This window comes from Tenrec ecaudatus, chromosome 1 (genome assembly GCF_050624435.1).
Source record: "Tenrec ecaudatus isolate mTenEca1 chromosome 1, mTenEca1.hap1, whole genome shotgun sequence".
NCBI classification, from domain to species: Eukaryota; Metazoa; Chordata; class Mammalia; order Afrosoricida; family Tenrecidae; genus Tenrec; species Tenrec ecaudatus.
In genome coordinates, this window is record NC_134530.1 from 168382128 (window position 1) to 168399530 (window position 17403).

The 17403-nt window shown below is 38.3% G+C and overlaps 2 protein-coding genes across 2 annotated transcripts; both read right to left on the reverse strand.

Moving 5' to 3' along the window:
- Nucleotides 1-3176: 3176 nt before the first annotated feature.
- On the reverse strand, nt 3177-4217 carry OR6Y1 (olfactory receptor family 6 subfamily Y member 1). The gene is made up of 2 exons (XM_075540410.1): nt 4206-4217; nt 3177-4142 (listed from the first exon to the last, which is right to left on the reverse strand). Exons 1-2 carry the CDS (start codon nt 4215-4217, stop codon nt 3177-3179), a joined length of 978 nt encoding a protein of 325 aa, XP_075396525.1.
- Nucleotides 4218-15867: 11650 nt separating this feature from the next.
- OR6P1 (olfactory receptor family 6 subfamily P member 1) lies at nt 15868-16830 on the reverse strand. The gene has a single exon (XM_075540411.1). The coding sequence runs from the start codon at nt 16828-16830 to the stop codon at nt 15868-15870; it is 963 nt and encodes a 320-aa protein (XP_075396526.1).
- Nucleotides 16831-17403: the final 573 nt, after the last annotated feature.

The window sequence follows — 17403 nt, forward strand, 5'->3', positions numbered from 1 at the left end:
AAAATTCAACTCACCCCAACATTGTGCTGTCAAGCCAATTCTGACAGAGTAGAACTCCCACACAGCATTTAGAAGGTTGTAAATATTTATGGAAGCAGTCTGCCTCATCTTTTTCCCATAGAACGACAGTCCATTCAAATGACTGATCTCCAAGTTAACAGCTGAGCTTCTTATGACTCAAAGGCAACAGGGAGTGATTGTACAAGGCTCATATATTAGGAAATATAGAAAATTATTGAATACCTGTAATCTTGGGGTACAAAGGAGATCCACCCCTAGCTGAATGTCTAAAATTTTGTAAGAAAGTCAAAACAAACGCATATGGTTCTTGTTTGGTCTTAGTTTATTTCTTAATTTATTACTTTTTTCAGAAACAAACAAACAAGCAAGCTCTTAGTTTAACAGCATAAACCTGAAGCCATAGTGCCAGCAGAGTACATCATAAGTTTGAAGAGTCACATTTTACATCTCTCAATTATCAATAATAAAAAACATATTTCCATCAACTATGTTAGAAGAAAGACTTCTCATTCTGCTTCTACTTGGAATATGCTAGCATAAAATTATGATCATATGAAAAGGCAACAATAAGAGCACATACAGTCAAAAACATTAGGGAAAAAGTGTTTCAATTATTTGTTAGTTTTTTCAGTTACTCCTATTCTGGAATGTGCAAGCTTTACAGCAATTTGAAAACTACACATGCCATCAGTAAAGATGATAATGATGAAGATTTTGTTGTGAGTAGGAATGTATTTAATCATTGTAAAGTGTGGACAGATTTACACATTAAAAACAAGTAGGGGAAATAAGTAAATAAATAAGTAAACAAGTAAATAAATAAATAAATAAAAACAAGTAGGAGTTGTCCATAGATTAGATATTCATAATGCCTGTAATACATAATCTTAGAGAAATGATTTTAAAATATCATTAAGTCTCTATGACATATTGATAACTATTTAAAAATCTATATGCAAATCTTTTTTCTCAAAATTGGTTATGTCATTGCAATTTTTATATTTTGTCTTTTTTCTTTAAGGTTTTAATTACTTTATATTATTAGTTTTTCTTTGAAAACATGATTTTTAATAAGTAACATGGTATTTTGCTTCATAGTTGAATTTATTTTCTTGGACATTCCCCCAGTTTAGGATTTTTCATTGATTTTAATATTTTATTAAATATGTTGAATTTTTATACATTATCTTCCTAATAAAATCCCTAGTTTTGAAATTTAAGATTTGAATATAAAGAAAATATTTTTGAAATGTTGATGGCAACATATGTACAAATGTGCTTGATACAATTGATACATGGGATGTTACAAGAGCCCCAAATAAAATGATTTATAAAAAGAAATGTAAGATTCAAAGAGACTGAATATTTTCAAATTGATATAAAAGAGGAAGTAATTTACACAACTAAAAGCAGTATAATACGAGCTTTCATGCATTCATTCTCTTATCCACAATGGATAATATCTTTTTCTTTTAATATATTTTATATAAATAATCAATTAAAAGTTTGCATATCTTAAATTTGTTTGAATTTTGCTTTTGTATAATAAATGTAAATACTACTGAGGTTTATTGGTTACCTTCAGTTTAAAAATTATTTTTGTATTCTTAAGCCATTTTAACATTTAGTTTTTAAAAAGCTTATTTCAATGACTGTTGTAAAATTTAAAGATATTATATATTATAATAAACATTATAAATATTTCTTATTTTGTTATATTTCAGGAAAGACAAAAATGATAGCAAGCATTTTTCAAATCTTTGAGAAGAGAGATTGTTTTATTCTTTATATTTACCTGTTTTTCCTATCTGGAATTTATTTTTACAATACACTTAATTGTGAATTGGGTGATGGTTACAGAGTGGATCATCAGTTTTGCAAATAACAATTCAGACACTGTTTCAACTCATTGTCCTGATCCTCTCAATCTAGCATCACTTTGCCCACTTCCTTCCTGTGCTTTCTGATTCCTTCCTCCTTCTTTGCTAGCCCTCTGAACGTTGTCTTTGAGTAAACACTGCCATCTTGAGCTATAATGGTTGATTATTCTAACATGAGAGAGAAGTCAGATCTAGTCTGAAAGCTGAGTAAGGGTCAGAGTGTTAGGGTTTCACCCGTCTCTATTTAATCAGCAAACATGGTCTCTTTTATGATTTTGAGTTTTGTTCCATAATTTTCTTCCATTCTATCCAGGGCCTTAAAATATGATATTTTTTCAGAGAAGTTAGTAGTGGTATCCGGGCATGATGTATTGCTTTTGGTCTCTGGTTTGCGAGACTGTTGTTCGTGTTGTCTATTGGTCCATGGGGTTAACTGTTTCCATGTGCCTTTTGGGTTTCATCAGTCTTCCTTCCTGCAGACAGGGAGAGACCAGCGCTTCCTGCTTGATGGTTGTTGATAAGATTTTATGATCCAAGTCGCTGGTCACCAAAGTGGAATGTAGAACATTGTTCTTTATAAATTATGTTGAACTGGGAGGGATTCCCTAAGACAATGGCCCTGATACCTCAGTTCCAATGACATGCCCTCAAGGTGTGTGTTTACATTTAAGAAATTTTAATAACTTTTCCCTTTGTGTACCCTACTGCGTGCATGGATGTATTTGCAGCCATGGTACATACACATATGCAAATATTCTCTGTGAAACACTGTATACTCTGTATACTCCCATTCGCGCACCTGCTCAGTTTGCGCGGCTGTCCCCGCATCGACTTGTAAATCACTACTACCGCAATATTGTGTAAACAACAGTATTTGCCTCTGTTGCTTTTACCTCTTGCACCCTCCAAGTACCTTCCTTTGTCTTCTTCATTTCTTGCCAACCTTCCTCTAGTATATTAAGCTGTTTTGTTGTATGAAGAGTGTATTATTTTTCTTCCTACTTCTTTTCCTTTGTACTATTTGACTAACATTTTGTTAAGTGTTTAAAGATTGTTTTCTGATCTAAGAGCAGCAAAATTCCTGGGAATACGATTTCAAGCTTGTGGCTGCATGTGCATACAGACACACAAGCAAACAAGAACAGGATCATGCACACGAGTGAAAGAAAGTAATTTAAAATACTAGAAGTTGATGAATAACCAAAAGTGGGATGTTAAGAGGAAGTGAGTAGTAATCACTAATCAAATCAGGCCTGAAGGGATTCTGTAATTTTGCTAACTACTTAAATCTGGGTCTTCTCTGTGCCCACTTCCTTTGCAAAGCATGGTCTTCTTGAGAGCTGCCTTTACATCACGGTTTCTCAGGCAGTAAATGATGGGATTAAGTAGGGGGACAATGATAGTATACAGCACAGATACTACTTTGTTGGAGTTGTAAGCATACATGAGCTTGGGGCGCGCATAGGTGAAAAGAGTAGTGGAATAGAAGAGAGTTACAACTGTCAGGTGAGAAGCACACGTGGAGAAAGCCTTTTGGCGGCCTTGAGCAGAAGGGATCCTGAGAATGGTGGTGAGGATGGTGGCGTAGGATGCCACTACTACACAAAGGGGAACAGCAATGACCATGAGAGCCAAGAAAAAATCCACCAACTCAGCCTGTGAGGAGTCCTCACAAGAAACATTGAGGAGTGGCGAGATATCACAAAAGTAGTGGTTAATATGAGGTGTCCCACAGTAGTAGAGCCGGGCTATGAAAACCATCTTAATCATGGCGGTCACGAGTCCACAGAGCCAACATCCCCCGGCTAGGATCCCACAAAGCTGGTTGGTCATGATGACTGGGTAGCGTAGTGGATTGCAAATGGCCACATAGCGGTCAAAGGCCATTACAGCAAGGAGTATGTACTCCGTGCAGACAAAGGTCACAAAGAAATACAGCTGAGTCATGCAGCCATTGAAAGAAATACTCTTGTCAGAGCTAAGGAAGTCTACCAGCATCTTGGGGCTGATGACTGTGACATACCACATCTCGAGGAAAGAAAGGTGGCTCAGAAAGAAGTACATGGGCTTGTGCAACTGTGCATCGCTGAGGATGGCCAGGATGATCAGGAAGTTCTCCAGCAGCGTCAGCACATAGGTTGCCAAGGAAACCGAGAAGAGGAGCAGCTGGAAGGCAGGCCGGGTAGGAAATCCCAGAAGAATGAAATGTGTTGTTGCCGTGAGGTTTTCTGCCTCCAGAGTCTCGGGGATGTTCACTGGCTGTGGACACAAACAACGTTATCTCCTCCATGGCCCAAGACACACCTTAGTAATCATTAACAGCGATGAAGACCAGCACCATTGAGTTCATAGTCACAATCGTTGCTTTCTCTTTACCTTGATTTCCTCTGGATTTATCATAAGAAATAAAACCCTTTGGAGCAAACATGGAATATCTGGAGTTTATAGCTTAATTTTTGAAAATTAGCACAAGAAGGGTAACTTGTCGAAAACCCCACAGAAGTAAATTAGGATCTCATAACTCCCAAGGAGTCTATTTTCCTGACTGTATCACTGCTGGACTTTGGAAATTTATCTCTCTATCTGTAGCCAGAGCATCTCCACTTACTGGATATAAAATGGAGGTAGGACACTTAATTTCTGATTTCCCAGGTATAATTTTATTATTCTAAATAAGTTGCGTGACCCAACATATCTGTTAAATATAAAGAATCATCCTTTCCTTTACCTCTCTAACATGGATGGGAAGTTTGAATAAAGTAATAGTTGAGTAAATGCACATAAGTAGCAGCAACAATAACAAAGTTTAATTTAAAAAATGCCAGCTTCCCCGTCATTTCAAACTTTCCTCTGAGTTCTGCTGTTAGACTTCTCTTTTCTGTTATCCAACACCAGAGCCATTCTTTTTTTTCCAAAATAATTTTAGTGGGAGCTAACAAATACCATAACAGTCCATAATTCCATTACATCAAGCGGTACAGTACAATTGCTACCACAATTAGCTTAAAAACACTTTCTAACTCCTTCAACTTCTTGAAGTCGGCCTCCCTTTACTCCACCCCCACCCCAGGAACCCCAGGAACCCTAATTGTCATATCTACAGGGTTACTAACCCTGGAGTTCATATACTGAAAGACAGAGAAGCATAACAAAAATTCAAGAAGGCTACCCACAAAGACAAAATATATCAGAGATTAACCCTGATAAGAAAAACAGAAGCCAAGAAACTCAGGAAGTATTGAAAACTAGGCAGACTCAATGATAAGGTTTTAACCATCGAATCAGGCTTATCATTTTGACCTATTCTCATCGCTCCAATCCTCTCTGTCACGTAACTGCTTTATTCTCATCACTCAATTATAGATAGGGGGAAATCACCTGAAGCTTATTCCCTGTGTAGATCTCTACAAATGTAATTGGGATTCCACTGTCACCCAGAGCCTTCTGCGCACCAGAATCTCTCAAATTTAAGCTCTGATGCTATTCTCTTCTTTAGCGTTGGTTATGTAATTTATAATCCTTGGTTCACAAATGTGGATGTGACATCTCACATCTGAGATGGCTACTTGTTTGGTCCTAGACAGTACTCTATCTAATAGCTGGGTACCATCTAATTTCTTTGCCACACGCTTCTATAGCATCTGGTATTTTCTGAGGGACCTGTTGTAAGAACCAATTTTTCTTAAATTGGAGCTAGCATTTTGTTTGAACCCCAAATCCATTCCTGCATCTATATATTTTTAGCAGCCTGCGGCTCTTTCTTTGTAGCATAAACATGTGGGACAATTGCGGGAGGGCTACACTTTTTCTATGGAGTGGTCACCATTGAAAGGGCTGACAAACCTCAGGCTGTGACATCTTCACCTCACTTTCCATTTAGATGGCAGGTTTAGGACCCTAATGAAAGGCAAAACCACCAACTGTCAATTATTCACATTTTGAGATGAAAACATAGACACAGATCATTCAAAATGGCAAATAATTTAATAAATGAAAATATATGTAATAATTCTTGCTTATGATAATTATAGGCCCTGAAACAAACATCCTACAAAGCTCAGCCTGCTTGCTGAAACCTAGAGTTCTCTAGACAGTGAATAATGGAAGTTACCAACAACCGGAAAAGGACACTAGTGACAGGGGCTGATGCAGAAATTATTTGATCTTTTCCTTTATATTGCTCTCTTTTAATCTCAAAGTCTCAGAGTCTAAACCAATTTGAACCTGTTTGAAAATAATTGAGGCCCTCTCACTATTCCTCTCACTTCATAGCCATACTTTCAAATGGACAGATAAAATGAACAGGTTTGTAATTGAAGAATAGCATTGTGCCATTTGTCCTTAGATTTAGGGATTTGTCTCATGAAAAGCGTTCTCAGCATCAGTTTCTTTGTGCACTTTTATATTCCAGAAAAATACAGATGTGGCATTATAACCTGAAATTTTCTAATCTCCAGAGTTCCCTGACATGAAGGTTTTAAGAATGACTATGAAACATAATACAGCATATATTTGGTAACTTGGAGATAGATATTGGTAATCCCAGAGTAAAAGCTTCTGATTTGAACTGGGAATATTTTTACACGCACCAAATTTTAAGACTAAGAATTAGTAAATGAAATAGAAGGATATTTTCATAAGGCCTATATATTAATTAGTTTTTCTTCTACTCCATCAGATATTTATTTAAGTCCCCTAGACAAGTTAGCACAAAGTAAAAAAATTAAATAACCCAATAAACAATATATAAGTTAGCACAAAAGTAAAAAAAGGATAAAATTTCCATCAAGAACAGCTGCCTGATCAGCTTTATCAATGAGCACAGAACTTAGATTTGGACATTCTTGCAGTCAAGTGAAAAAGACAAATGGTTGGAAGTACATGATGACCACTTTGACCCTCAACATTCTCCTGTTCAATTGAACCAAGTTATAATAATTTTAGGATAACATGAATGTGCAAGGATATCACGTGTTCCGCCAAATTTGACAATTAGACAATAAGATCAAATGTCTTACTACAGGCAATAAGACCTAGTTTCCAAATCTCTTTGACTTTGTTGTTCAAGTCCCCTTTCCTAATAGCTGCCGAGACTATTTAGAAGAGATCATCGATCTGGTAGCTGGTATACGAGGACCAGACAGCGAATCAGATAGTGAACACATTTCCCTCCAATGGGAGCTCCGCACGCAGCTTCCTGAGGAGGCTGTTGTGACTGTTTTCTGATATCTTCACGGAGACGCTGCCTCCATGGGAACGTCACTTTACATGTGTCAAAGCCCATGTCTTTCCTGTAGTACTCATGACCCCTGCCATTGAGTCAATTCTGAGAAGGATGTTAACTAGGATTAATACTACGGTGCCCACTGGATCTATTAATACTCTTTAGTTCAAAGTCACATATATAGATTTAATTCATGAAGAATTAAAATCAAATACCCACCATTCTTTTTTATTCCCCACCAATTTTTACATTTTGTGTATGAGTCGAATACAGGTAATCTATGAGTTGAATGAGCTTTTCAAATTAGTTGGCTTTTGTTTCCCCCCTGAGCATTAAACTATACCTTTAGAAACAGTTTTTTAAAGAACCCTCTCTAGAGAATAAAATTAGTGAGTGAAGAATCAAAGATCCAGAATTCAAACCAAGATCAAGTGGAAGCTCCCAGCATCTTGAATCTCAAACATCTTTCCTAGTAGCAATTTGTAAACGGAAATCTCTTACTCCCTGGCAAATTTTAATCTGTTTATTTTAGACACTCCACTCAGGTTAATTACTTCTGCCCTATTAATGAAAGCTCTAAAAGGGATCAAGTATTGTAAATGCTAGGGGTTTTTTTTAGTAGATCACCCAGCTTCGTGTGCACTTTATAACCATGATTTTATTAGCTTTTATGGCTCATAGTGCATTATTAATTACACACACGCATACACACTTTACTTAAAAAGTAAAAGGGAGAAGTTGATCTTGAGAGAGACAGCATCTTGGAGCTGGATAAAAGCCTGCTAAGTCATGTGGTTTAACTTCCTCCCAGATTGGTGAGTCTTCATTGCGTAGCTTTAACCAGGGACTCAACCTTAGCTTGAACCTTTCCAGGAAGAGCAAGCTTGATATCTATGAACACATCTTTAAAGAATACTTTTATTAGGATTTGCAGGATTTTAAAATGAAACCCAGCTTATGGATTTTATGTCTGTTTTCTGGAGCTACCTGGGACATGTCTCATCAATTTCCCATAGGTTAGCCCGTCAAGCTCTATAAACAACTGTCACAGTCATTCAATCTCGACTCTGCAGCCCTAAACTATTAGTCCTGTCTCATGTCTTTCTTTATTTAGGCTAAATCAACCAGTTTCCTTTATCTGCTCCCTAAGCGTATATAATCAAGTTGAGAGTCCCTCTGAAGGCCAAGGTCATTCTATTATGAGTGCTAGCAGGGAGCGATACCTGAAAGCTGTAGAAAAGTTACTGAATGTGTTCACGGTATGAAAGGCATAGTTCCTTTCTGAAGACATCGAATAGGAAAAACTTTACCCTTGCAGAAATAACTTCTCTGAGAAAAATGATTATAAGATTAGGTGCAAGAAAAATCAAACAACCAATCAACCAAGCAAACAAAGGAACTCACTGCCATGGAGTCAATGCTGAGGCACAGTGACCCCCGGTGGGTTTCTGAGACTGGGACTGTGTATGGGAGTAGAAAGCCTAGTTTTTCTTCCATGGAGCTGCTGGTAGTTTTTAAGTGTAGACCGTGCAAATCTCACCCCAGCTCAAAACCACTATACCAGCTGGGCTTCCAGTCTCAAGAAGGTGGAGGCTAGACATGTCCCCAAGCCCCACTTTCCAAGCTGCGAGAGAGGTAAACCAGATGCGGAGTCCAAAGGATGCTCTCCATGCCTGGCTCTGCTATTTATTATTTTAGTACTAAGTCCCACTCCCTGTTTCTTAGATGGCTCATTTTATACCCACCAGGATGTTATCACAACTAATCCTGCTACAATCACTCCCAGCTGAATCATAAAATCTGATCAGTATCTCCACCTGACCCTCAGCATCTTACCCAGGCCCATCAGGAAAAGGAAGGCTACGTGGTGGGAATAGCAAAGGCTATGGCTGTTCGTAGGTGCCATCAATTCGGTTCTGACCCATAGCAACTCCAGGCCCAAGAGAATGAAACACTGCCCAGTCCTGCTCCATCTTCACAGCTGTTCCCATGCCTGAGCCCATTGTTGCGGCAGAGCCACATTAAATAGTGTCCTGCATGGCAACACCCTCCACCCCCCTGAGTTCTTTACCAGAGGAGAGGAGGCTTGGAGTCCTGTTTCCTGGATGGGGTAGAGATAGGCAATGTACCTGGTGTTCTTGATGGGTTGTGACAGGGATCTGCTTTGTTGGTTGTGGACAGCATGTGTCCAAGGAGAGAACTGGTGTGGCTGGAAGCTGCTGGGCAAAGAGGTGCCCTGAACATTAGCATCACAGCTCTGTGAGAGTGGTCTGGACGAGCCCAAGGTCCTAGACGTCTCCATGTTGGGACACAGCGAGTGACAGACAGAACAGAACAATTGTTTGTGTGTAAGTCAGGACCTCTGCCAAATCTGACAAGGAGACGAAAGAAAATTCTGGGTAGAGATACTTGTCCCAGATAATATGGGACTTTCTACAGTGGAGATGCACATGTTGACTCCTTAGAGTCTGTTTTAAAGAGATAGGCATTGTAGCCTAATTCTAGTTTCCTGCAGCTTTTAGGAGCATCTGTGCAGCAGGTCTACAGGTCTGCTGTGGCTGGTGTTTGGCGCTGCCCCGTGTTTCTGACTCATAGCCACTCTGCTGACAGCCAACCGAAGCCCTGCTCTTTTCAACAGGTCGCAGGAATTAGCCGACCCCCCACCCCCACCCCCCCCCCCACACACCTCTCAGTTTTTACCGTGAGTTGGTTTGGAATACTTCAACGGAGTAAAATCTGTATTTATGTAACATCCTTTCTCATCCAAAACCCTCAGAACTTTCCCAAACTATGGTCTGTCTTTTGAAATCATTTTCTTTCCTTTCAGTTGGTTTGGGGAAGGTGGCCTAAGTCCTATGCCTTTTAATTTGAACATTATTAGCCTTTGAAGTTCATCTTGCAATCTCAGGCTGAGGATAAATGTGATTAAATAGTGTATCTTTAAAAATTAGTCAATGCAGTGGAGATTCTTGCCTTTTCCCTTGTATGGTGGTATGAAGAGAAGCTAGAAATGTTTTTGTCTCCCAAGGAGTTTCAAGTCATCAAAATGTCTGCAAATTGGCCCTCATTATTATTGAATGCATGTATTCCACTCACCACTGCTCACATTAAAAATTAATGTGCATTGACCCAGGTGTTGTTTCACCATTCTCTCTGCCATACTGCCTCTTAAATAAAACATAGTAGACTTGGAGTCTGTACTTCGGCAAGGCAGAGGTTACACTGATACACTGAACGTATGAATCTTTAGGAAAAGAGTCCATGGAGTTGTTTTTAGAGATGTTCTAAAATTTCACCTAGAGTGGGTTCTTGAAGCAAAACCTCAAAGTGTCACGAGGACTCATGCTACAGACACTTCGTGTGGTTTTATAGACATCGGTGTAAAAGACGTATTTGTTAAGTTGGAAAGGGTCGACACAGGCATGCATCTACTCTCTATCTACAATATGTTGCTATTTTACTCCTCATAGGATCAAAGAAGACAAACTATTCCTAAAAAATGAGAAAATGATTAATTTGTAACTTAAATAAAATAATTTGAATCAGATTTTGCTTCCTTTACTAATAATGAATAAATAGAAACTGCATCAATTATCCTTTTGAAAATATTTTTGACTCACCATATTCTTAGAGATGTACATTATGACTCTTATCTTACCCTGGTCGGCGATAGCTAGCCAGCATTGGGGAAAGAGAAGAAATCATTTAGCCTGGAGGAGAAGGTCCACGTCACCAAATCCAGAGAGTTTCAGAGAAAGTCTGTTCTATGTCTCTGCTACGCTCAAAAAAGCCTCCAAATTGAATTGTCTGTGCATCTTCTTGGCTCCTAGTACTGAAGAAGCACAAACCAACTCCCTCTCACCCCCAGGGGACCTCCCAAGAGACACAGCCTTTGGAAAAGCATTGGCCTTTCCAGGGCTCCGGGGAATCCTGGAGGGATACTAAGGGAAAGAACTAGCAAGTTAACTGGTGTTTACAGACTCAAGAGACACCTTATCCTTGAAGCACACTGCCCCTGCTTCCCCATCAGACCCCGGGGAAGGAGGTGAGTGAAAAGCATGTATGTGTTGTTGTGTGTGTCCCTCTCTTGCTCTGAGAGATGGCCTCATAAATAATGAAGACCTCTGGCGACAGAGCGTGCTATCATGCAAGTCAGTCTGAACATAATACTAGTGTTCATGCCCTCTTATTTGGGGGCTCCAGTGTGAGCACCCTCAAACAGACAGACAGCATGCACACACACGACATTCAAATAGTGTGCACACAGATATTACTGCTCCTGCATCAGAACCTCAGTATATGTGAAATATGTATACACTAGTAGACTACATTTACACGTCACCTAGATTTTCAAAAGGGAGCAAGCACATGCTTATCTGATATTCTCATCTATGAGCCACATACATTCAGAAACATACAAAAGCATATGGAGCAAGTAGATGGCAGTACAACTATATGGGAAATATAGCAGTGTAAAAAGTAGATGATTTTCTGTTTCGGTGCTCTTCCTCATGGGTTGGCATACCCACACAGCCAAACAAGCCTTTGATAGTTACCATCAGTATCAAAGGCCCAGAACTAGGGCCCAAAGGTGAACAGGAGTAGGATCTTTTAAGATTTAATAGAATGTGCTGTGAAGAATGTTGAGCAGCGTAGGAACTTACACTCTTCTGAAGCACAATCAAGATAGAAAAACCTCTCTAAATATGAATAAATCCTTTATTTAAAAAATCATTTTCTTAAGGACAAGAAAGATAATCATCAAACTACAGGATTCATTTTTGTGGGAGCAACTATTATCAAATGTTGATGTCATTCCTTAGTTTTGGTGTTACTCGGTGTCATCGGCCCTAGAAGTTTGAATTTTCATTTATTCAATAAATATTTATTTATTGAGTGCTTTCTAAATCCTAGAGACTACTCTGGTCATTGGTCACTCTTCCTTTCAGAGATCTTTACTCTAATAGTTCGTACTTAGACCATAGACATACACTTCAAGAAACTGTCTCCTCTGTCATCAAAGTGTCAGTCAATAGAAAACAAAGAGTTAGTGCTATCTGGTTAAATATTATGCTACTGATTTAGAAAAGAAAGACATGATCCAGAAAAACTAAAAATTGAAAAGTAGCAGAATAAAGAAGACCTAGCTTTCATGTAAGAAATATGGTTTCATTGCTTTTAATGAGCTCTGTAATGAAAGCAATTATGCACAAACTCTAAATATCACAGTCTTTATCTTAAAAAAGAAAAAAGAAAGTTGCTCTGGAGTTGTCATGGACTCCTGGCAACCCAAAATGTAACAGAGTCCATCTGGATTCCAGCGAGTTTTCATGCCTGATGTTCAGAAGTTGATTGACAGTCCTTCTGAGATATGCACTATTTGATTAGGCTGTGTAAGTAAGTGACTTGAACAGTGTCTTCACATAATGTTTATTATTTGTTTACTATTATTCACGAGTATTTGCATCTTTCCTGGCAATTGAAAGATGTTAAAAAGTTACCTTATTAAATTACTAATATCTTTTGTGATATATTTGTACTTGGGCATAAGAAGCTTTGGCACTTTGAAAAAATGCTGAGATATTTAATGAAATAATGCAGCTATTTCTGATTATTAAATAACTAGCTTCTTCATGAAGGGAATGATTTCATCTTTAAAGTCATCATTTTGCATAAGAAATGGTTTAAGGTGTGAGGTCTGCTATATGCTACTTAAAAAAAGTCTGTCCATTTAATTTGTAAAATTCTATTGAGGACATGTAATTTTATTAAAAAGGGCAATTGAAAAGTTATGATTAAAACAATACACAAGTTAAAAAATATATAAATTTGATTAATACATAAAATCATAACAAAATAAAATTTGACTTTGTAGGAGCAACTGGAATTACAGACTGGGAAGAAAAAACAAGGAGATTTGGATGAGTTATGATTTTCCTTTGAGTAGTGCAATTGGATAAAGCATTCTGTTGCTATCAGAAAGAGTTTTGTTTTAAACTTTTTATTGTGCTAAAGGGAAGAATTGCTGAGGGATCATGAATTTTGCAGTCAACAATTTATGTACACATTTTGTTTCAACTCTTCCATTTCCATCAGAAAGCTTGGAGATTTGAATCTAGCTAGAATCACCTCAGAAAAAAAAGAGTTTGTAATACACTTCCTAAAACGAAACCATAGAAAATCCTATGGAGTCATGTGCTACTATATCACACATGCGGTTATCATGAGTCAAAATTAACTTCACAGCAACTTGTTTGCTGATTTTTCTCTGTATTCTGAGAAACATAGAGTCTTGAAAAACAAGACCACAAAACTCCTAAAATCATTCAAAAATTTCTAAGTAATTAGATTTGACTGATATAATTCCATTAGGTATAAATTATATAAAATTAGCTTAGTGGTGTTCAATAAATGGAAGTTCATTTTCTTACCAGAGCAATAGATGGAGATGATTTCTGGTGTTTGTTTTATCAAGCACCCATCAGCCCCACAGTTTTCATATGCTCTGGAAATCTACCTCGAGCTTCACTAGGTTGACCTTTCACCCTCCTGGGTTATCTCCAGAGCTGGCTGCTGGAGCTTCAGCCATCACACCCCAGTCCAACAAAAGGAACTAACTGCCACCCCACCAGCATCACCGTTCTGTGAAAAAGAGTCTCCCAAGCAGAATATAACTTACATTTTATTTTATAAAAATAAGATGCGCAACCACCTCTACCTACAAACGAAGCTAGGAAATTGAATATCTAGCAAAGTTCTGCAGCTTTATTGCCTGAGTTCGGCATATACCAGAGGTCTTCTTAGGTTCCACCAAACCATCAAACTCACAATTGATACTAAATTTTACTTTCAAAAATAAAGGATAGAAAATACAACACAGCAGCAGACGTTTCTCATGTATGGAAATTCTGAAAACAGTCGTGACTAGTCTCTGGTTTTCAAACACACAGCTTGGATATGAGGACATAAGATTCACACAAAGGACAACAGAGTCCAACTGGACATAGAAGCTCTCCGTTGCATCTGATCCATTATTATATGTAATCATTTCATGAGCATTCAAAGCTCCCAGAGTATCCTGCAAAAGACAGCTCACATGGCCAAAGTCGTTTCAAAGCTATGACTTCCGCTAGGCACACTTGTTATCCGCCCAGTCTAGAGGATTTGACAACTCAGGGGTTGTTTTCGTACTGTAAGCAATGTTACTGATCAGGTTTCCAAGAGACACTATCCGACAACTAACCATAGAATTTATCCACAAGAGAAACAGGAACCAAACAGTGAAGTTTCTTGCTATCCAATTTATTGACAAAACCATAATCCTACTGAAATCTGTGGGTTTTAAGGTCTAAACTCTAAAATCCATGTTTTCCATAACTCTATGAAAAGCCCAGAGAATATGATGATCAGGTAGTAAGATGTTCATGAAAGTACATTGATTTATACTTTCAAAGTCAGTCTTTGTTTTTTGAGTCTGATGGGTTGTTTACTTAATGCTGAAATGATTACAAGGTTATTGATTATATAGCTTTCCTTGATGGACAGCCCTCTTTGTTTTCCCAAAATCTGGCTCAGGACAAACAAACGTGTATTGACTTACAAATGTTTAAATTTGTTTAAATGCATATTTAAACTTACCCCAAAACATATCACACTATTAAGTTAGGTTTTACTGTACAGAAATTATGATAAATGAGTCTGGAGTTTTACTGTAGAAACCTCTAGTGTAAGCAATCAAGCATGTTTCAAAAATTCAAGAAAAATTGGAAAAGTATTTTCTTTCAACCTGAGGCACCCAATCTGTGATTCCCTCACCATCCTTCTTCCTGAGGACTTTTTCTATTATTGAAGAAATTTGACTAGGGGTGCTTTTCTTCAAATTGACTAATGGTATGGCTTATGCCCAAATCATTTGAATCTGAAGATGAACATAGTGCTGGAAAAAGCTTTAAAGGCCAACCTTTATAAATGTTTTCTAACATACTGTATAGATTGCCCAATCAATTTCCACTCTTGTATGATCATCTGGCTCCACATACCACTGAGTCAAACAAGGGAAAAGCCAAGTGGAAAGTTATCCATATTCATGGGTGGATAGGACTGAATAGTGGGATTGATTCTTCTACTTTTGACTTGCAGTGGATATGAAGTTTGCAGAACCAGTGGATATTCACTAGAGATATGCATGTTAGTTATTGGCGGATATAATCTGTACTTTTGCAATTTCTCAAGGAATAGACATTTGGAAATTATGTTTTTGAATTTGTTATGTTAAAGACCATATCATTTAGCTTTGATGTGTTATTATAACATGTTATTAATCATAAAGTCACTTGCTACTTCTTGCGTTAGATTTTCTTATAAAATGATGGGTTGGATCTAGTGTAGAAAATCCCAAACTGGCTGTGCAAGACAGTGTCTGGGAAATTTTGAAAATCATTCAGTGAGGACCACTCACAATTTTAATATAGTCAACCATAAACTCCATGTTTTTTCTGGGAATTTTATTTTTAACAATCCTCTTTGATGCAAGTTTATTCGTATATGGCTACTCCAAACAAAGTTTTGGAACCCCTTTGCAAAATTAGAGATGCATAAACTTTTATTTGTGTCAGAAGGTCCTAGATAATATTTAGAGGAACTCTGGACTAGCTGATATTTATTTTCCTGTTAAGCCCATTCTGTGTTTCCTTGAGGTAGGCCTTGTAAGAGTGTTCCTTCTTTACCAGGTTCTGTAGTATGTCAGTCTGAGACATCTCTAGTATGGTAACATCTACCAAGGGCTGTCTTCCTGAGAGCATCCTTCACCTCCTTGTTCCTCAGGCAGTAGATGGCTGGGTTTAGGAAGGGTACAATGATAGTATAGAGCACAGATATGATCTTGTTGTGGTTGAAGGCATGCATGGCTCGGGGCCGTGCATAAGTAAAAAGAGTAGAGGAATAGTAAATGACCACTACTGCCAGATGGGAGGCACAAGTGGAGAAGGCTTTCTGGCGCCCCTGGGCAGTAGGAATCCTCAAGATGGCTGCAATTATGGCAGTGTACGAGGCAACCACAGCCAACAGAGGGAGTAGAATCATCAGGAGAGCCAGGAGGAAGTCTACTATCTCTGCTTTCTCCTTATCAGAGCAGGTGAGGTTGAGGAGTGGGGAGATATCACAGAAAAAGTGGTTGATGATATTGGGTCCACAGTAGGAGAGTCGGGAAATGAAAAGAAGCTTCATCATGGAGCTGAAGAATCCACTGCCCCAAGAAGCAGCAGCAAGGCGAGTGGCCAGGTTGGGAGGCATGAGACAGGGGTAACGAAGGGGTTCACAGATGGCCAGGTAGCGGTCATAGGCCATGACTGCCAACAGGACACATTCAGTGCAAGCCAATGCAATAAAGAAGTAGAGCTGGGTCATGCAGCCCACAAAAGAGACTCTACGGTCCTGGGTTAGGAAGGCTCCCAGGAGCCGAGGCACGGTGACATTGACGTACCATAGCTCCAGGAATGAGAGATGGCCAAGGAAGAAGTACATGGGACGGTGGAGGCTAGGAGTGAGCCAGATGGTGGCAATGATGAGGGCATTTTCTGATAACGTCAGTAGATAAATTGCAAGGAACAGGCCAAAGAGAAGAAGCTGGAAGAGAGGTGCGGTAGGGAAACCCACCAGGATAAACTCCTCTACGTGACCTACACTGAAATTTCTCATGCTCTCCATCTGCTGCCTGAAAACGAAGAGAGAATTAACAATTAAAAAACACATGGATTAAATATGTACCATCCTTCATTAACATAACACATCCTTCAGAGGATGTTCAATGGCTTATTGTCAGATTTTTTTTCACTTTAGCTGCTTTATCTACTAGCCCAGAATTGAAGATTGTCCTCAATAATTATAGAACTTTACCTACAATGTATTCTGTAAATTCTTAATGAGTGATTTCACAATCAGCCTTATTATTCGATACATGTTTTTAAAGATCTCTGGCACATTCTGCCTTTTGTTTCCCTGGGGAACACTCCCAACTTGCAAACCTCATTGCACCTTTAATCAATACTTGATTATTGATTATCAATGAAAGAATGAAAGAATGAGTGACAGCCAATTGAAACCTGTGGGCCTATCTCAAGGAAATATAATCTAAATGGAAACAATTGTTCCAAAAGATGGCTTACGATCTTATTGAGGCAATAATCTAAATGGAAACAATTGTTCCAAAAGATGGCTTACAATCTTATTAAGGCAATAAGACAGCAAAGGGGTTTGTTTGGAAAGTATACATTTATCAAT